This window comes from Oncorhynchus tshawytscha, linkage group LG17 (genome assembly GCF_018296145.1).
Source record: "Oncorhynchus tshawytscha isolate Ot180627B linkage group LG17, Otsh_v2.0, whole genome shotgun sequence".
Taxonomy (NCBI): Eukaryota; Metazoa; Chordata; class Actinopteri; order Salmoniformes; family Salmonidae; genus Oncorhynchus; species Oncorhynchus tshawytscha.
Window position 1 is genome coordinate 21,341,603 of NC_056445.1, and position 22,010 is coordinate 21,363,612.

A 22,010-nucleotide genomic window follows, 5' to 3' on the forward strand; every position below is an offset into this window, starting at 1 on the left:
GTAAGACCTGGGCGGACCACCCCCTGAATTTTGGTAAGCGCACCAGCTGGTGCTAAGTCAGATAAGTAGTGGGTAGGCAGGTAAGGTAAGAGAGGGGGCTTTGACATTTTACTTTCTTTGCTTTGGTTCCGTTCAGCCCCTTTTCCCCAAATTTACCGTGTGAAGGAGTAAATTCCCAGTAAACGGTAAATTCTCTGCCTTTGTCATCCTTACTCACACCTACAGTCCATACCTCTTTCACTCCACGGGGAATTGAGTTGTAACAGGGTGTTGCGTTCCCTCTCTAAGAGGCATACGCAACAGTTGGCTAGAGAGCAGGAGAGAGAGATAGGCATGACAATGCTGCCTGGAGACTACAGACTGTTTGTGTTGGCTAGAGAGATAGCCATGACAATGCTGCCTTGAGACTACAGACTGTTTGTGTTGGCTAGAGAGATAGGAATGACAATGTTGCCTGGAGACTGGACTGTGTTGGCTAGAGAGAGAGATATAGGAATGACAACGTTGCCTGGAGACTAGACTGTAGAGAGAGAGAGATAAGAATGACAATGTTGCATATAGACTACAGACTGTGTGGTCTATGGAGAGCGAGAGATACGAATGGCAACTTTGCCTGGAGACGACAGACTGTTTGTGTTGACTATAGAGAGAGGATGAGTCTCAAATGGCACACTCCTGCCTATATAGTGCACTACAGAGCCCTATGGGCAGGGTCAAAAGATACAAGCGTTGCCTTAGGATTTATGGAAGGGTCACGGATCTAGATACTGCCCAATTACCCTTGATGATTAAAGAAACCAGGGTTGTATTCATTAGTGCACACCAAAGCAAAATGTTTTGCAATGTAAAAAAGAAAACGTGTTTCTTATTGATAGTTCCCTTGCCGTTTCTGCGCATTTGCTTCTGTTCAGTTCCTAGTGAATACAACCCAGTAAGTACACGTAACAGGCACGCATAGCCATCCTGCAAAAGACCTTGAGAATAAATAAAGTAATTGAACACATATAGTGTCTGAGTTACCACATACACTAACAGTTGATCTCAGGAAACACCAGGAGTACTACATGGTGATACTCATGCATAATGAACTTGCTGTCAACAGTGCAAGAGGTCTCACTGCAGTACCTGGTTCGAATCCAGGCTGCACCACATCTGGCCATGATTGGGAGTCCCATAGGGCGGCGCACAATGAGCCCATCCACCTGGTGTAGGCCGTCATTGTAAATAAGAATTTGTTTTTAACTGACTTGCCTAGTTAAATAAAGGTTACATTAAAAAAAAAAGTTTAAATGCTATGCTGACTGGCATGTCCAGTGAAAGGTGATACTGGGGGTCTCTATCCAGGAGCTCCTGTCATGTCTGCTTCATTCCTGGTGATATCCGGTGCTGCCATGCCAGTCAGCACAGCCACTAAGGCTCGAGCAATATTACCGTTGGCCTCACCTTGTGGATGTGAAGACGCCGAACACCAGGAGGCTCTTGGGGTGATCGGTTTCCAGAGAAAACACACTCTCTGGAAGGGAAAACACAACGTTGTGTTATGGAGTCAGTGTTCATCATGCAACTTATCGTTTAATACTCCTGGAACGGAAGAGTCTGAAGTGGAGATGAATTGAATTGTATCTGTTTAGGCTCACAGAGGACTAAAAGAATACTAAGGGATGAATTGGGTCACTCTGTTTGGATAGTCCAGATTGTCATAATATCAACACACGATCTGTTAGGTTTAGGTTTAGAATAAAGGTTAGGGTAAGGGTTAGGTTGGGGTTAGAGCTAGGGTTAGTAGATAGTCTACATGTTACTAATAGTCTGTAGATAGTCTGTAGAGCATCGACAGGTGGACTAGCCAACTAAAGTGCAACCCTGAATTCTTTCAATACTGAGAAGGTCAAGAAACAGATGTAAAGACCCTTATAATCCAAAACACCTGAGAATCTGAGATCCATTGGTATTTGTTAAGACTGGCCAGGGAGATGTTGAGTTGTAGGTAAACAGGAGAAGTGGTTTTGGTTGGAACAGAATGTTCCAGGCCTTGGTAAACACAGTAGGTAGGTGTTGGCGTATTCCTCACCGAGCTCATCAAAGTGTGTCTCGGTGCCGTCCTCCTCCAGAACTGAACACACCATCCGGGCCTTCAGAAACGTGGTCCACTTGTTCACCAGGCTACGCTGGCCACCTATGTCATTCTGTAGACGTTGAAAGAGATGCATGTTAATGTCTCAAGCATGCAAACATGTGCAATGCACACACACACACGCACGCACGCACACACACACACTTCCTGAACACACACTTACAGGACAAACTCTAGCCACCATGGTGTGGATGTTCTTGGTATTCCCACTGTTGTCCGTCAGTCTCTCCCGGAGGAAGAAATACAGTTTAGCATCGTTGGGATCCGATCCGTCTGGGATTAACTGGGCATCTATGAAGATGGGTTCTATGGAAAAAAAATAAACAGGGTCAAAGTTAATAGTATAACGTTCTGTCCACTGTCTCCAGTGTCAAAGTAGTTGAAGTACTTTTGATGTACTAAATGTGGATCTTCAACTCCAGATGTGTTAGTGCAGGGAGGGAATAAAAGCCTGCCCAACCTCTAGCATTTCAGGGTCACAGTTGGAGACTTCTGGTGCACATTACATGTGCTTCATATGTTTCTGCTGTACGTGCTCACCACTCAGCCACTTGGAGTTGTGCTGGTCTGTCCTCACTGCGTTCCTCCTGGTGAGGCTCCTGAAGATGGCAGCGTCTGTCCCCATGAAGTCTATATACATGCCTGAGAACAGCTCCTGGTCTGGAACACAGAGACACATACAGGGCTGTGTTCATTAAGGCACAACATGGAAGAAAACAGAGTGTAACAGGGAGGTACTACCGGAACTTGTACTACCTGAACTTGTCCACTAAGAAAAGCTTGTTTTAATTTCCCTTTGCAAAAAGTGTTGCCATATAATGTGCCCTAATGAACACAGCCCTGCCTCATAGCTGAACCATCTTACTCCCATCTGACCAAACAGAACCCCCCACTCCCAAGCCCCTGCTGACCCTGGAGACTTGGCAACACAAGATCAATCACTGACTATTAACGGCCAACGGAACAAAGATGTGCCTGTGTCGACGGACATTCTGGGTTCATATTCAATGGTGAATTCAATGGTGATGGAGTAAACACAACTATCTAATAATATTTCATCTTTATTTAACTAGGCAAGTCAGTTAAGAACTAATTCTTATTTACAATGACAGCCTTTATTTACAGAGACAGTACATCACTGTGGACAGGGAATGGTGACAGTAAACAGTACTGGAGCCAACAGCCATAGTGTTTGATCTCCCTGTACTCTGCTAATGACCCTGGCTGTGAGCCCGCACTCTCTCTCTTTCTTTCCTCTCCCCACACCCGCTGTGCATTTCATCATTCCATTACTCTGCCACTTCATCATTCCATCAGCCCCAGCCCAGCATGCAGCAGCCTGTACTCTGGCGGTATGGCTCAGGTCCAAGTGTGAGTGTTTGTATGTGGTTGGCTGCTCTGAGGGGAGCAGTGGTGTCAACATCCCCCAGACAGCAAAGGCTCATGTGAGGGGTTCAGTATGGAGATAGAGCCTTTTTATCTAGCCCAGACACAGGCCAGATTGTCCACTAGTCTGACTCAGAGGCCTTCTGTCTGCCACCAATACCCTTCCGCTCTGCCAACCCTCGCCTTGTGACCGGACGGCCCGGGCTTGAGGGGCTGATGATGGGTAGGGCTGCTGACCCCACGGGGCTCGGGTGTCAGAAAGGCGAGCTGTGCGTGCGACAGGGTGACTCTGGCTATTTCGTCAGCAACTTGACACCCGGCAACCAATCAGAGACCATAGGACGACACAGAGTGACGAGGGTGTGCGGCCCGACCTACGGCAGGGTCACCGATACGGGGGATGGGGAGTGGGGTTAACCATAGGGTGTTGAAGTATAGCGGTTTGTGTTTTTGGATGACACGTGCTACAGAGACATAAATAGAGCCAATAGAGGGAACTTACTAAGCATGACGGAGACAGTGTTGACTCTAGGACTGAAGGAGCACCTTCCCTTCCCAGATTCCGCCCTGGAGTCAATGTGGAACACTTGCTCCTACAGGAAAAGAAAATGTAAATAACAGATTTTAGAATGGGAATTGGGCAGAATTCTACGTTGTACGGGACATTAAAAGAACATGTCCTCTGATGGGCTGAGATGCTGTGGTTCCATCTCAGACCTGGCCCTCTGCCACCCCTCACAGTGAAATGGATCATCTGAATTTACAATCTTGGCGGTCAGCGTAAAATCCCCCCGTCCCATCCCCCCGATTTGGTCCTACCCACACTTCAACAGTTCTGACTGGGGGAATGAAGGGGAGGGAGCCCAGGGACATTCTCCAGAAAAGCGCGACTGCTCTCCACTGCGTGAAGATTCCCCATGGCTCTGGCGGTGAACCGTGGCCATTCATCACAGGGTCTGTACGGCGACACCCTCAAACAAAAGGTGACCTGTCTGTGACACTGAAATCCTCCTCACTAGGCTCCTATACAACAATGTGACACAAGTTTAGGGGTCAAAGAGCCCAGGGAGTTATGCGTCAAAGTCCCACACTAGCAGCTTGTTACTGTTAGCAAACCCAGTCTGAGACACGATACTGACCCATCCAAGCATTGGCTGATGGGAAAAACAGAGCAAAGCAGCTTTTCAAACAAAATCCTAAATGACAGAAGACGCCATACTGCAGAAAGAGCCTGGTTTCGAACTCTGTGCCGATTAGCATTTGGCAGGCGCTGCAGACTGCTGTAACTATGAGTGAGTTCAGTGAGCGCTTTTCTCCTGGAGGGGTTTCTCAGTCTCGTTTCCAGGGCCGGGTGGCCAGAGACCGGGTCAGACAGCTCCTCCATCCTTCTCTTCTTGGTCTCAGAGAGACTGACACACATGACTAAACTCAAATGGCTGCTTTCCTGAGGATGTCTTGGATTAAGACAGACTTCCTCTTGCCACAGATGAAACATAAAAAAGCCCATAGTTTGGTTTCAGAAGCAGACGCCCAGCCGTAAACCTACAAAGCTTTCGTTTCAGCAAAATCCACATCACATAGCCACAGGAATTTCCATTTGTATGATAATATGGTGGTGGAGACTGTAATGTAGGTCAAGTATAGCATACCTGTCATGGTCTGACTATAGGTCAAGGAGCATACTAACCTCTGGTCTCCTGCCCCTGTTGATGAAGGCACAGACAGGACTGTAGGCACCACTCCCACAGATGAACAGATGGGTTCTGTTGAACGGCTGGACCACCCGGATGAAGTTCCCACATCCATGCTGCAGAGAGATGGGGAGGGAATTAGTTAGTACATGTATGAAATAACCAAAGTATCCACACATCAATCAATCAATCTATCAACAGCAAAATCCTTCCAGACTGCAATTGTTGAGAAGGTCATAAAAGCTAACAGTGGCCAAGTTGTGATTGGTCAGGGACTATGCTTCATAAAAAACAATTACACAGTTCCAAATGGTTAGCTACCAATGTTACTCCAACTTTCCTCACTTGCTACTTACAGCTGAAGTCGGACGTTTACATACCCCTTAGCCAAATACATTTAAACTCAGTTTTCACAATTCCTGACATTTAATCCAGTAAAAATTCCCTGTCTTAAGTCAGTTAGGATCACCACTTTATTTTAAGAATGTGTAATGTCAGAATAATGGAAGGGAGAATGATTTATTTGAGCTTTTATTTCTTTCATCACATTCCCAGTGGGTCAGAAGTTTACATACACTCAGTTAATATTTGGCAGTATTGCCTTTAAATTGTTTAACTTGGGTCAAACGTTTCAGGTAGTCTTCCACAAGCTTCCCACAATAAGTTGGGTGAATTTTGGCCCATTCCTCCTTACAGACCTGGTGTAACTGAGTCAGGTGTGGAGGCCTCCTTGCTCGTACATGATTTTTCATTTCGGCCCACAAATTTTCACTAGGATTGAGGTCAGGGCTTTGTGATGGCCACTCCAATACCTTGACTTTGTTGTCCTTGAGCCAATTTGCCACAACTTTGGAAGTATACTTGGGGGGTCATTGTCCATTTGGAAGACCCATTTGCAACCAAGCTTTAACTTTCTGACTGATGTATTGAGATGTTGCTTCAATATATCCACATAATTTTCCTCCCTCATGATGCCATCTATTTTGTGCACCGGTCCCTCCTGCAGCAAAGCACCACCACAACATGATGCTGCCACCCCCGTGTTTCATGGTTGGGATGATGTTCATCAGCTTGCAAGCCTCTCCCTTTTTCCTGCAAACATAACAATGGTCATTGTGGCCAAACAGTTCTATTTTTGTTTCATCCGACCAGAGGACATTTCTCCAAAAAGTACGATCTTTGTCCCCATGTGCAGTTGCAAACCGTAGTCTGGCTTTTTTATGGCGGTTTTGGAGCAGTGGCTTCTTCCTTGCTGAGCGGTCTTTCAGTTTATGTCGATATAGGACTCTTTTTACTGTGGATAGGAAGTCTTGTCTGATTTATTTAGTTTTTCCCATGATGTCAAGCATAGAGGCACTGAGTTTGAAGGTAGGCCTTGAAATACATCCACAGGTACACCTCCAATTGACTCTAATTATGTCAATGAACCTATCAGAAGCTTCTAAAGCCATTACTTAATTTTCTGGAATTTTCCAAGCTATTTAAAGGCAGTCAACTTACTGTATGCAAACTTCTGACCCACTGGAATTGTGATACAGTGAATTATAAGTGAAATAATCTGTCTATAAACAATTATTGGAAAAATTACTTGTGTCATGCACCAAGTAGATGTCCTAACCGACTTGCAAAAACTATAGTTTGTTAACAAGAAATTTGTGGAGTGGTTGAAAAACAAGTTTTAATGACTCCAACCTTAGTGTATGTAAACATCCGACTTCAACTGTATATACTGTCATGAAGTACGATCATCATAGCTATTTCCAGTTTTCTCCCTGGCACTGGTAGAGTGGAAAAAAGCGTGTCAACAGTGAAATTGATATTTTGTCAAAGCTCCGTCTCCAGTGCTGAGTAAATACAGCCCTGTGATCTGATTACAGATCCAATCGAGATCTTCCCCTCTTCAGCACAAGGTGGGAGTGGCCGGAGCACTGGACTTTGTGCATAATAAAAACTCAGACCGCGGAGCGAGCCAGCGGAGGAGAGGAGCACCCAGGGAGCCATTAGGAACTTGGCCATCGCCACGGAAACGGGGCAGCTGCGTCCGCTCACACTCCGCACACCAACTCTACCGAGAAAAACAATGATATGTCCAACATCACACACCCTTCATTCCCTCTCGCTTTTTCACTTTCTCTTTCATTCCCTCTCCTCCTAGCAGATAAACACCCTTCAGACGACACCCTCCATCAACTCTACGCCCCTCCACTGTCTGCTCAAATCCAAAAGCAAATTTACATATTAACTAATATCATGTCCCAGAGCTTGCTTGTGTTAACTATCCAGTCACAGGCCCCTTTAGAGACAAGCCAGAGCAACTGTAGTAGGGGATTTAAAACCAGGCTGATGGCCTTTAAGGGAGGATCACACAGTGAGGGAACATTTAAACATGGATTTAATCAATCTCAACCTTTTATACATACAATAAAGGAATATTTCTCCCCAAATGCCATCCTCCAGCGCTTAACAATGTGTGGTCGTAGTCTGGAGGCCCGGTGACCCCAGATTCTATCGTAAAGGAAGAATTGAATATATACACATCAGGAGGGTAACCATAACAAACTGACAAGGGCTGCGATTCAGGAAGACAAATAAAATGTCCGGGAGAAACTGCATTATAAAAACAGAGTTTAAACAGAGAGAAAGAAAGAGTGAGTGAGGGGTAGAGCGAGACAGTAAGAGTAAAGCGAGAGAGAGAGGGGAGAGGCCGAGAATGCAAGAGAGAGAGACCAGGCAGGGCTGTGAAAGAGAGGGATGGCAGAGTAGAGGCGGAGGAGGGAGGTAAGCCGACCACGAGTCTTCTCCACACAAATATTTGTGCGAGGCTGTCCACAGAGCTGGAGCCGTGACTATAGGCAGCACTAATCACCCTCCACTGACTGGAAACAGCTTCTTCTCTACTCCTACAGTACAAGTCTATGGTCCTACACTCTAGTACTGTACAAGACCACAGCTCTCTGCCATGGTGGCTGTTGTTACTAACTCCGACTACTAGCTTTGAAACAGTACACCACATGCATGCCTTTGAAGTCACAGTCCAAATAAAAACAGGCCAACACAGTTCAATAAAAACAATGGAACAAAAACAGAACTTTTGTCCTAACATGCAAAACAGCCTAATTAGTTACAGAAAACTGAATCACCAGCTGCTGTTTTGAGATTGCCAATGTTGTATATGCTAATACAGAGAAGCAGTGCAGTAAGGGTTCAGGCCAGGTTATGAGATCTGTTGTCAGTCACATTGGTTAACGTACTGCTTTTGTGCTCCTTTGTTTTCTCTGGGTGGATTTGAGCACTCCTACGCCTCATTCTTCTATCGACTAACATAAGGAATGCCAGGAGGAGTCAATGACTCTCCTCAACATCTGCAGCCCCACGTGTTTGGAACCCAGAATGCTAACATGCTAATACATGCTAATGGAAAATGACCAGAGACATCCTCAGTATAGTGTGTTCATTCATCTAGTTAGCGGTTAGCATCACACATGACTTTCAGTGGATTTAGTTAGCGGTTAGTGCTACATATTGAGTGTTGGTGTTCTTACCGTGGGGTCCTTGCCAGCCATTTGGCATTCCTCAATCTTGCTAACAGATGCAGGCCAAAACACCTGGTGAGAAACACAGAAAACAGCTTCATTAGGGACTATTGCACATCCTGGTCTTCTTGGAAACCTGGGAATTTTTTAAAACCCAGATTTCCGGCGCCGACAGAGATGGCCGCCTCGCTTCGCGTTCCTAGGAAACAATGGACAGTTTGTGGGAGAGGAAGGAAGGAAGAGAAGAGAACATATTGAACAGAAATAAACAGATTCTGAAGCAAACGGACAAACTTCACTTACTGTAGTGACTTCCTAATAGGGATGCTCTACACCATAGTGACTTCCTAATAGGGATGCTCTACACTGTAGTGACTTCCTAATAGGGATGCTCTACACCATAGTGACTTCCTAATAGGGATGCTCTACACTGTAGTGACTTCCTAATAGGGATGCTCTACACCATAGTGACTTCCTAATAGGGATGCTCTACACCGTAGTGACTTCCTAATAGGGATGCTCTACACCATAGTGACTTCCTAATAGGGATGCTCTACACCGTAGTGACTTCCTAATAGGGATGCTCTACACTCTAGTGACTTCCTAATAGGGATGCTCTACACTGTAGTGACTTCCTAATAGGGATGCTCTACACTGTAGTGACTTCCTAATAGGGATGCTCTACACTGTAGTGACTTCCTAATAGGGATGCTCTACACCGTAGTGACTTCCTAATAGGGATGCTCTACACTCTAGTGACTTCCTAATAGGGATGCTCTACACCATAGTGACTTCCTAATAGGGATGCTCTACACTCTAGTGACTTCCTAATAGGGATGCTCTACACTGTAGCGACTTCCTAATAGGGATGCTCTACACCATAGTGACTTCCTAATAGAGATGCTCTACACTGTAGCGACTTCCTAATAGGGATGATCTACACCATAGTGACTTCCTAATAGGGATGCTCTACACCATAGTGACTTCCTAATAGAGATGCTCTACACTCTAGTGACTTCCTAATAGGGATGCTCTACACCATAGTGACTTCCTAATAGAGATGCTCTACACTCTAGTGACTTCCCAATAGGGATGCTCTACACCGTAGTGACTTCCAGATAGGGATGCTCTACACTGTAGTGACTTCCTAATAGGGATGCTCTACACTCTAAGGACTTCCTAATAGGGATGCTCCACACCGTAGTGACTTCCCAATAGGGATGCTCTACACTTTAGTGAACTTCCCAATCATGATGATAACTTGTCTACAGTAAATGCTATATTTCCAATCCCGTGAGGAGCTTGAAGGATCTAATGCTGGGAACGTGTCAGGCAATTACTTTGCAAATGGATGTGCTACAGCTCTCTCTGGGGTAAACTAAATGCATTCCCATGTGTTCTGCTCTTCACGCCTGTCAATTACAGACAGGATGGCTCCCTCACTGCACACAGAGATACAATTAGCAGGGAACTTCTGTTACAGAATCACAGAACTGCATCAAGCACCACTAATATATGTCATATATTTTGCTCCATGAAATGGGTGTGATCTAGCATATAAAATGTACTATATTATAATTTAATTACCACCATTACTGTTCTTGTATAACTAGCATCATGTATTCAGCCATGATCTGCCACATGCAAGGAAAGCTAAATGAGATCAACATAATTTTGTCTCCTTGATAAATAGGATGGAAAGTAATGGAAGTAATGTAGGCAACGGACAGGGAGTTATGAGTCAACACACCATCATACTATAATTCTGTAAGGTAGATGAAGTCAGTATCCTGCTATATCCATTCTCTACTTACAATACTATCACAACAAACAATGATCAACTAAACATTTCCCTGATGCTGCAAGGAAAATCCTCTTAGCACTTTAACGGACTGCTCAGAGGAACTCACCTTGAGTGTCCCATGGGTGATGTTGTTGATATCCATAGACAGGACATGGTCCTTACAGCCTACATACATCCTGTCCTGGTCCTCGTCCATCAACAGGATCCTGTAGTCCATGGCTTTGTCTGACAGACTGTAGTACTCCACCGTCTGGGAGGCCTGCAGGTCTGTGGGATACAAACAGACAATGTTATGGTGGGAAATAATGAGGGATCTGTTGCGTTTACAGCAGGACTATACCAAGTCAGCCAACACTGACTAAACTAGTGCATAAAAAAGGTGATTGCATCTGTTTTGCAACACATGCAGTAGATTCCACACAACAACTTTCCAGCCACTTTATGAACACTGGACTATCATGGTGAGCAAAAGAGATCTGTGGAAAAACCATTGACTTGGTTGTCTCTCTGACCGACCAGCTACTGAAAAAGCCCTTATTGTCCTAAAGCTAGAAGGAAGAAGTAAACATCCTCTGTCTCTAAGCGTCCAGAGACGGATAGCTCTCCATCCAAACCATCAAAGGCCTTCACTGTCTATGCCAAACTCATGCATATTCATCACTATTGACAGGGGGCAGGAGTGGAGGAGTTGAGAGCAAGTTGATCCTTCTTCCTTTGTCTTCTCTCTCTAATCAACAAACAGGCTGGCTGTGCTCTCCTTCAGGCCTCCAGGCTAAAGTCACTTTTCATTATTCTATTCAATAGTATTGCACATTGCTTTTGAGGTCGAGGCCCTTTTATCCTGAATGAAAGCCGTTTTCCAGTGCCTCCCCTCCCCCTCTCTTTTTGATCATGGATGTGTGTTTAGTGCTGTTGCCATATGGAATAAAGCTAGAGTTGTTTACATGAATAAGTACCGTTTCCCACGCCTCTTCACTCTATTGATCTTGACATACCTCTATAAGCATCCTCATATCCTACGCCCCAATCACATGTAGAGAAATCAACTTCAGCCATATTGTTTAAAAAGCATACATTTGTCGGTTGGTGTATCATGTATAATTTTAGGCATGAGCATTCTCACAGTACGGAATGAAGAACACACCACACACAAAATATGCTTTGTTTCCACCAGACTCAAATCTAATACGAAGGCCCTTGTCAAACTCCAACAAGCCAATGTGTATTTAATAAAGGGAACCTCTGGAAAAAGGAGAAGATCCACATCTCAAAAGCTTTACAGCTTAGGAGATAGTGTCGCATTGGGCTCAGGGAGATATTGGGTTAGCTCAAGCCTTCGGCTCATCAGGCTAAAGATGTTCAACAGCAGCTCTGCCAGAGATCAGGGAAGCCAGGCGTGCCACCAGGGGTGAAGAGGTAACTATAAGAACTAATTAAAACCATGCTTCACTCCAAACCACTCTTACCTACATCCCTCCAGAATAACAGGCAGGGGAGAGATTTAAAGACCTTCTTGGAAAGGGTTTTATTTTATATTTTTCTTATCCTTGAGGGAAAGGAGTGTTCTTTTTACAAGCCTGCGGGCTCCTGCTTCTGTTTTTCCTGGAGCAAAAGGTGTTGACTCTCACTTAATGATTCCTGTTTACAGAAGGGTTTATTGTAGCCCTGCTCAATGTGGATCTGGAATCCCCCCTAAAGTCAATGCTCTTGGTACAGTCTGATTCTATCCATATTCTCCCTCTGGAACATTCCACAAGGGGAACAAAGTGTTCAGAGGGGTGTGGGGTGAGGTGGCCCGGGTGAAATAACTGTTATTATTATCATTAACTCTGTATTGTGTTCTCAGTGGAAGAATTGGAGACTTTCATGTTTCCTCCCGTGGGTGGAAGCCCTAACTAAGTCCAGTGTTTTGGGGGGAAACGCGGCAGGCGTGCGTCACATGACCCCGCCACCCAACTGATCCACAGTGAGGCGAGCATTGCCTCTGGTGCATACCATGGGATCCAGTGTCTGTCTGCTCATCATGACCCCAGCAGGAAACACATGTTTCATGACTGGGCAAGCATTACAGCCTTCTATCAAAATGTCACAATAGCCGTTAGTATAGTGCACCTGCACTCTCTAAAGAAAACAACAAGACTCACTTCAAGTGCTTTTCTCCATCATTTTCTGCCTAAGATACATGGGATTGCACAATTTAACATGGGTCTAATTTATAATGAGATAGGCTTACAAAGAGAGATGGTGGCAGGCAGGTTTGTGGATGTTTATTCTACTACCTATTAACCTTTGACCTGATGGGATCGGAGGTCATCCTTGTGGGACGAGTTAAGATTTTGACGCCATAACATGAATACGTGGCTGTGGAAATGTAATCTAAACTTAAACTATATAATGGCTGTCATAGATCAGTAATAATGAGTTCCAGAAGTATCGCTTAAAACATTTGAGGACAGTGGCTGATACATGTACAGTACTGTCTGTTGCCATATAAATCATTGGGTTGACAATCAAACCCATGCTCTTACGATGAGTTCGGGCCTGTTTATTGAAAACCAAATTATCAAATGGGAGCTCCCATATGCTCTCATCACAATGAATTATAAATCCATCAGGTTGTAGTAATATTTATTAGTCATGGGGGCTTAGCCTGCATTCCACTATGATGACATCACCAGCAGAGACCCTGAGTATGTCAAGTGTTTGTGGATATAATTGGCAAAATTGTCCTTGTCTGTCCAGTCTGCTATGGCTGGTGCTGTTTATGTAGACTGGATTCACTCAGATGTGGCTTGAGGATAAACTGGCTCTAAATGTTAAGCATAATGAATAAGAATGTTGGTCATTGTTATTGGCTCGGTTGAAGTATTCAGGGGGTCGTAAAATGGGAAGACATCACCCTTGACAGAAAGACATTTGGGAGGTCTGGTATGTACTGTAGGTTGAGCTGCTGTGGTGTTGACTGTGAGGATGAAATGGCGTGTCCCTTGTTGTTTAGGCATCATGGACAGGATACAAAAACATTTCTGGCCTCGTTATAGAACACGCCCGCAGTAGGAGAACACAGAGCAGTGTTGAGGACTGAGTAGAGGATTGTGGGTAGTCTATTATTTATGTGGGCAGGTGGGCCGCACCTTCCCCCGTGTGCCTCCTGGTAGGACTCCAGAGTTCACTTTGACTGTGAGCATTCACCCATGGGGGCTCCCGCTGTGCAGGAATAGCGTTCTGACCAGGCGCGGTCATCCATGTAGTGGACTGCGGGTTGCAGAGCAGCCGACCGCTGCAGGTGACCGCACAGTAATACCTCTAGTCCCTTTGAAGAGTGGTTCATTTGTGAGAGCTTGGTCAAGTGGAAGCGGCACAAAAACCTTCAGTAGGGGCCAAGAGACCACAACGGTCATTCAATATTTAAGAGTGGTGGTGGGTTGCGGGCTTCGCATCGTCGTACACTGCCGCAGAGCAACTACGGATGTTATCTAGTCTGAGTGAAGTAGTCTACACATTTCGCATGCAAGACTAAAACCCAGATATAAATCCATACTAGCGGTCACCCAAGACATCAGGTCAGAGATCCTCGATGGTGAGAATGTAACTAATGAGCCTAATGGATACACATTCACCTTGACATTACAGGAGGATCTCAGATGATCTATATTTCATCAGCTTATTAACACACTTTCGATTCACATTTGCATTGATCCCCAGTCCAGTGAACCTTATGCACGGAGGGCAAATCTGTTTTAAACAGCAGGCTTTTATAACAGTCTAAAACCCACCAGGAACGTCTAGTGGCATGACAAGACTACAAGCTTTGATCATCATTCCCTATAAACGAGTCCTCCGTAAACTAAGGGAGAGAAAGGCAACAACCGTCCTGCATGCCACATAGTACTTCCCAAAAGGAACAAAACAGTTGTGATGTCAGTCTGTAGAATCTAAGTGAAAGGATTTGGGCAACAGCAGGGACTTGTCCTTCCGCCCATGATGGTTTTACTGTAAATAAAATCGTGGAAGAGATTACAGTGCTCAAGAGATTGCAGTGCTCATAGATGGGATAGGCCCTGTCTTGTGAGATATGGTGCCACCACAGAGAATAAGGAGTTTCCCTCCGGCGAAGTGAAAACCCATAACACGGAATGACAGACCAACTCTCCCATTTGTTAGGCTGATCAAAGTAGTGGGCCTCCACCATGATCCCCACCAGTAAACAAGCCAGTGGTGTTTTAGGTTTGGCTCGCCATACAAGGAACAGTTTTATCACATTGCAGAATCATAAAAATAAAGATTCAGCGCCGCTGGAAAGTACGCCGTCTGGCTTTTACAAGAGCGATGACTTTGTGGGTCCCCCCAAGACCAGGTTTAAGGACATGGAGCCAGCAGTCTGTGCTGGTGGGCCCACTGAGCCACCCTGACAGACTCATTCTACTCTCCCTTTCTCTATGTGGGGGGCACCAGCTGGGGACTGACACTCTCAGGCTGTACTGAGCCATGACACCTGTAGTCCACCTGTGTCCAGGCAGGGTCAGGTGCACAAGGAGGCAGGAGAGGTATCAAAAGTTCAGGATTACGGCATCGTGTGAACTGACAACTTCCTAATATGGATGCCGTACACGGTACAGCATGGTTCGAGCCAAGGCTTTATCTGGGGATGAAGTTTAGGAGAACCAAGTCTACACAACCAAGATTTAATCCACTCTACTCATAGGAGTACTGGAAAGCTAGACTAGGTTAAATGGTTAACTAGGCCTGTGGAGTGTGAGTTCTTGCTGGATGTTGGCTACCTCGGTGTCTGAGAGCCAAAGGCCCAGAGGTCTTCAGACCCCATTAACACCACAGAGCTGGGCAGGCGGCCAATCACAAAACTCCCTTTGTGTCTCAGATTCAATGCAGTCCTTTTCAAATGGGCCGCACCCTTGAAGGCCATCATGAATTCATTAACCACATGCAAATGAGGCATCATCTATTTTCAACGAATAGGACCTGTGTTCCACTGTTTTCAGGGGGAGGAGTAGGCGGATCCCAATCACTCGCCTTGATAAATATTGAAGCATGGGCTTAGTACACCCCCGCCCCCTGATTCATGTACCCACTGAAGATGGAGTGGGTTTCTTTATAAACTTCTGACTTTAGACCTCTTGCCAAGTGTCGGTGCTCTTTGTGAGGACAATGCCACATCTCCTTGGGTTCAGTTCTGCATGGCTACACTCCTCTAATACAATGTTGGTACATTCACACATACTGCGCCACTCACAACCTTTATCCTGGCAACTCAAAGCTTCGGTCTGGCTCTGGAGACACTGACCCGCACGATGACATTTCTTCCATCACCATGGGGATATAGGCCTAGCCTACAGTAACTCTACAGTATACAGTGTTTTGGCAGGTGGTATATAGGCAGGTAAAGCAGAGGGGGTGGTTTGGGTATCGTGCCAGAGTATGGTCTCCTCCTTGTCCCTCCTCGTAAAGAGGGACCACCCAGTGTGGCCAGTGCAGGGCGACAGAGTCGTCTGACATTCTTCACATTCTCGGCCAGGCAAGAGGAGCAGGAGCACACAAACTCACCGCTCAAGCATCAACACACTCATCTCCATAGACATACAGGGAGAGGGACAACTGCTTGGCTGACTAACTCTCATCCCATCCAATATCATCATCCTCTTCCCACCATTTTCTGCAAGTTACTGCATTATCTAGCAGTCTCCAGACATAATGTCAGGGGAATCTCATGGTCATATGTAGGATGACTATTCTCCTTTTAGCCTTTGGTATAACCTCCCTATCATTGATGTCTCACTCCATCTTCACTACGTAGGACACAAGGGTAGGACAAGATGGAACGAGAGTCTCAGAGTGTGGCTCTCTGAGACTCTGCAGGGTGAGGTTACTCAGCACCAGTATCAGAGCAGTCTTCGTTACACGGATGACCTGAGATGCGGCGGCGTTGGGTAATATTCCCTTCAGGAGTCTGAAACCGGAGACGCAAATCAACCTGTCCATCACGCTAGCTAGCGTTAGCCTTAATTACCACCTGGCCTCATCACCTGCCACAGAATCCCACCAACCCCATATAGGGCCTCTCACAACCTTTCACCTAACCAGTCCTCCGGTTACACCTTCACCCCGCCCGCAGATACCAAATCAAATGTATTTTTATTGTCAGTTAAGCTACAGACTACGGGCCCCATGAGACCAGAGGGAGAGTCAATATTGGACTATAAAATGTTCCTTCCTGTATTATACTTATGCTAAAATGTTTTCTTCTATTCTACTACCATTTACTTTACGTACGTATTCTTAACTTCTATATCTTATTCTTGTTGCATTGTTGAGAAGGAACCTGCAAGTAAGCATTTGATTGGACGGTGTACACATGACTAATAAAACTTGAAACTGTCAGGTTCAGGGGAGGTTTAATAGACAGTATTTGGCCATGAGATTCTCTGATTTAGTAGTGATGGAGGTGGAAGTGAAGCAAAGGCTGAGTAAAGTTTAGGCGAATGGGGCAGAGATGACATGTTGAGATCGTCGTTTTGATGGATTACAACGTTAATATTTCCTGGCTGACATCATGCAGGTCAAATGGTCATCTCAGTGCTGTTGAATGATGGTGAGGGTCAATGGTGTAAAGTACTTGACTATTTTTGACGACTTTTACTTCGCTACAATGATTTCCACTGGTATAATAGAAAGTTAATCCAAAGAGTCACTCTGAGCCTTGTTCCATTGTTAGTGAATGCAGTGCATTCGGAATATATTCAGACCCCTTGACTTTTTCCACATGTGGTTACATTACAGCCCTTTTCTACAATGGATTCAATTGTTTTCCCCCCTAATCAATCTACAAACAATACCCCATAATGTCAAAGCAAAAACAGGTTTTTAGAACTGTTTTAGAATGTAAAAAAATTACACGTTTTAAATATCACATTTACATAAGTATTCAGACCCTTTACTCAGTACTTTGTTGAAGCACCTTTGGTAGAGATTACAGAGTCTTCTTGGGTATGACGCTACAAGCTTGTGTAACAGTATAACTTTAGACCGTCCCCTCGTCCATACCCGGGCGCGAACCAGGGACCCTCTGCACACATCAACAACAGTCACCCTCGAAGCATCGTTACCCATCGCTCCACAAAAGCTGCGGCCCTTGCAGAGCAAGGGGTATCACTACTTCAAGGTCTCAGAGCAAGTGACATCACTGATTGAAACGCTATTTAGCGCGCACCGCTAACTAAGCTAGCCGTTTCACATCCGTTACACTTGGTACACCTGTATTTGGGGAGTTTCTCCCATTCTTCTCTGCAGATCCTCTCAAGCTCTGTCAGGTTGGATGGGGAGCGTCGCTGCACAGCTATTGTCAAGTCTCTCCAGAGATGTTAGATCGGTTTCAAGTCAGGGCTCTGGCTGGGCCCCTCAAGGACATTCAGAGACTTGTCCCGAAGCCACTTCTGCGTTGTCTTGGCTGTGTACTTAGGGTTGTTGCCCTGTTGGAAGGTGAACCGTCGCCGCTGTCTGACGTCAGTGCTCTTGAGCAGGTTTTCATCAAGGATCTCTGTACTTTGCTCTGTTCATCTTTCACAATCCTGACTAGCCTCCCAGTCCCTGCTGCTGAAAAACATCCCCACAGCATGATGCTGCCACCACCATGCTTCACCGTAGGGATGGTGCAAGGTTTCCTCCAGACGAGACGCTTGGCATTCAGGCCAAAGAGTTCAGTCTTGGTTTCATCAGACCAGAGAATCTTGTTTCTCATGCGGTTTGACCACTCTACCATAAAGGCCTGATTTGTGGATTGCTGCAGAGATGGTTGTCCTTCTGGAAGGTTCTCCCATCTCCACATAGGAACTCTGGAGCTCTGTCAAAGTGACCATTTGGTTCTTGGTCACCTCCTTGACCAAGGCCCTTCTCCCCCGATGGCACAGTTTGGCTGGGCAGCCAGCTCTAGGAAGAGTCTTGGTGTTTCCAAACTTCTTCCATTTAAGAATAATGGAGGCCACTGTGATCTTGGAGACCTTCAATGCTGCAGACATTGTTTGGTACCCTTCCCAGATCTGTGCCTCGACACAAAGCTATGTCAGAGCAAGCACACACCTGTCTATATAAGCTCTACGGACAATTCCTTCGACCTCATGTCCTGGTTTATGCTCTGACATGCACTGTCAACCTTACATAGAAGGTGTGTGGCTTTCCAAATCATGTCCAATCAATTCAATATACCACAGGTGGACTGCAATAAATTTGTAGAAACATCTCAAGGATGATCAATGGAAACAGGACTCACCTGAGCTCAATTTCGAGTATCATAGTAATGGGTCTGAATACTTATGTAAATAAGGTATCCGTTTTTTTAATGCATTTGCAATGTCTAAAAAACAGTTTTCACTTTGTCATTATAGCATATTGTGTGTAGATCTATGAGATTTAAAAAAATCCTTGTTACAATAAGGCTCTAACATAACAAAATGTGGTTAAAGGGAAGGGGTCTGAATACTTTCCCAATGCACTGTATGTAATAGTCTAGCTGTGTTAGTTGAACACTTTCCCTTTTATTATGTAGATAACCTTGGCCTTTTTCTATGGAAACTCACTTAAGCTCAAAGCCAGTATGAGAATAGTTCTGTGTGCAAAATAATTTATTTAATGATACATCCGTAAAAAAGACAGAAAAACAACATTGAGAATACATTTCACAGGATCAATAGCCTAAATTCTCAAAGACCAGTCACCATTTTCATTTAACCCTGTGTATCTTCCAGAAAGATACTGTCTCTTCCATATTGATGGCCATTGATTACCTTTCAACATGGTGCACGGGATGAACACTAAAACATTCATCTGGGGCGGCAAGGTCAAAGACAGGAATGTCAAAACACTGAGACAGGAAGAGAAAGGAGGAGAAAGGAGAGAAAAAGTATGACTGACAGAAGGCTTGTCAAACCCTGCCTGCAAACACAGCAGCCGTAGGCTTTGCTGCAGCCTGTACCCGCTAACCTTCACTGGAGAATGTCCTGTTTCTAACTCAATCAATTCGCTCGGCTAGCAACAGGATACATGCCTGGAGACACAAACAACAACCACACAAAAAAATGACCCTTATCAGCCTGGTTATTTGTATGTCTAAACATCTCTCTGTCGACAGTATTGACAGGTCACCGGGTTGTATAGCCTTGAACTCCCTGGAGCATACCATCACGGATTTGGGACTTCACTTGAAAGGCAAATTATGTTGCAAATTAAGTTTAGATGCAATCTGGGAAAAATAGTGTAAAGCAGATATGGGATGCTGTGTGAAATTATAAGCATTTTACTTTACTTCCATGCCCCTGAGCACTAATGCAGAAACACTGGTCCACTTTTGCCGCTCGTCAGCCCTGCCTATAACCTTTGACGACCTTCGACTTCCTATTGGCCCTGCTGACGCCCATGCAGGCAGCAGTCTGTTTGACCTATCCAGGCCCCGTAATTGCGGAGGGGTCAGCAATAGAAGACAAAAGGGCAAACCCACAGAGAACACATTATCATGAGATCTGGGGCAAGTTAGGCGATTTAAAGGTTTAAAGGTTTAGGTTCGGCAGGGATAAAACCTTGAACATCAAACCACTGGCTCAGACCTTCCCATTAGATTTCAAGTTTGAGACATTATCTTACAGGAGGTGAATGTTACATGGGCAAGGTTCTGCTGTTTATCTTCCAAATGATTCCTTCACGTAGGAATTCAGAAAATGTTTTTACTTTGGCTGTGTTTCAGTTTCACTGAATGCACCTCTTGATTTCCCTCAGTAAAACGCAAACGTTTTTCAGGATACCTGAGGTATTCCAAATATTCACTTAACAGCTCACAGCCTCAATTTGTTTTATAAAGAGGGCCGAAAAAAACCCTGGTCAGTTTCCATGGTGATTCAGCGGAAAGGTATACCATCAGGAAGTAATCAAATGTGAAGAATTTGCATGCGCACACACCATCCCACAATTAAATAAACATACTTCACAGTTGGACGAGCACCCGATTGTCGTCCTTTATAAGTAATGAGGGCTAGGAGGAGATTCTAATGACGCATGATAAAAGAAGGAACTGATCTGAGGAAGCTGGGGAAACAGAGCATCCGTTCTATGGTGAGAGGCTGTGAGACAGACGGCTGTGTGTGTGAGACGTCTGGTTCCGCTCAGGGTTTGGCTGAGAACAGGAGTAGCTCCCAGAGAGAGGGAACATTCATTACAAGAACACCATCTTAATCAATCTCCCACACATCTCTAACTGCAGCTAAGCGACCAAGGCTCTCTACCAAGGACTAGACATGAGGATTCAAATAGACACCTGCTAAACACACACACATACACTTTACTTTTTTTCCCCAACGTAATTTCCATAGTGACACCCTGACCACCAGCAGTGTTTTCCCAGGATAGAAGGACATTAATGACATCTTAAACAAAGACCACCACCCACCCTGAGCCACACGCACCCTGTCAGCGGTGACAGTGACCATGACTCTCAACACCCACTGTGTTAGTGTACAATCCTCTTCACAATCACCCAGAGAGAAACAAAACCAAAATCATCCCACCAGACCATATACAGAAAGCCTTAGATGTGTAATAAATCTTCTTAGGGTTAGGCCCCTTTTTTTCTAAATTTCCACCTGAATGACGTGCCCAAAGTAAACTGCCTGTTGCTCAGGCCCTGAAGCCAGGATATGCATATAATTGGTACCACTGGAAAGAAAACACTTTGAAGTTTGTAGAAATGTTAAAATAATGTAGGAGAATATAACACAATAGGTATGGTAGGAGAAAATCCAAAGAAAAACCAACCGGAATATTTTTATTTGAGAGAGACCATGCTCTTACAGTGGAAAGTATAAGGGCATACTGGAAATTAGCTTCCTGGATGCAATTCCTATGGCTTCCACTGGGTGTCAGCAGTCTATGTTCAAGGTTTCAGGCTTGTAACTTCAAAAACGAAGAAGAAATATCAGTTTTAGTACAGGGACCCAGTCTTGGAAATTCGTGTTTGCTCTCGCCATGACAGAACACACCGGCTAAAATTGGTTTCCTATTGAACATACTTCTTTCCGTAAGAAATAATAGAGTTTTCTTATATTTTAGGGTATCTGAGGAGTAAGTAGAAACATATTTTGACTTGTTGAAACAAAGTTTAGAGGTAGATTTTCAGATTCCTTTCTCTGTATGTTGAACGAGTGGATTACTCAAATCGATGGTGCCAACTAAATTGACTTTTTGGGATATAAAGAAGGATTTTATCTAACAAAACGACACTATATGTTATAGCTGGGACCCTTTTATTGACAAATCAGAGTAAGATTTTCAAAAGGCAAATGAATATTTAATCGCTATTAGTGAATTTATGAAACCTGTGCTGGTGGAAAAATATTTTGATATGGGGTGCCATCCTCAAACAATCACATGGCATGTTTTCACTGTAATAGTTACTGTACATCAGA

At 44.8% G+C, this 22,010-nt stretch overlaps 1 protein-coding gene across 1 annotated transcript in view; it reads right to left on the reverse strand.

Annotated features, from left to right (window-relative positions):
* LOC112238750 (semaphorin-3C) overlaps positions 1 to 22,010 on the reverse strand; it is a 49,560-nt gene that overhangs the window by 17,775 nt on the left and 9,775 nt on the right. Inside the window, exons 3-10 of the mRNA XM_042300406.1 lie at positions 10,655 to 10,815; positions 8,754 to 8,816; positions 5,208 to 5,327; positions 4,023 to 4,113; positions 2,675 to 2,794; positions 2,298 to 2,440; positions 2,072 to 2,186; positions 1,444 to 1,513 (exon numbers count right to left, since the gene is read on the reverse strand). Coding sequence (XP_042156340.1) covers positions 1,444 to 1,513; positions 2,072 to 2,186; positions 2,298 to 2,440; positions 2,675 to 2,794; positions 4,023 to 4,113; positions 5,208 to 5,327; positions 8,754 to 8,816; positions 10,655 to 10,815 — 883 coding nt within the window. The remainder of the gene's footprint in view (positions 1 to 1,443; positions 1,514 to 2,071; positions 2,187 to 2,297; positions 2,441 to 2,674; positions 2,795 to 4,022; positions 4,114 to 5,207; positions 5,328 to 8,753; positions 8,817 to 10,654; positions 10,816 to 22,010) is intronic.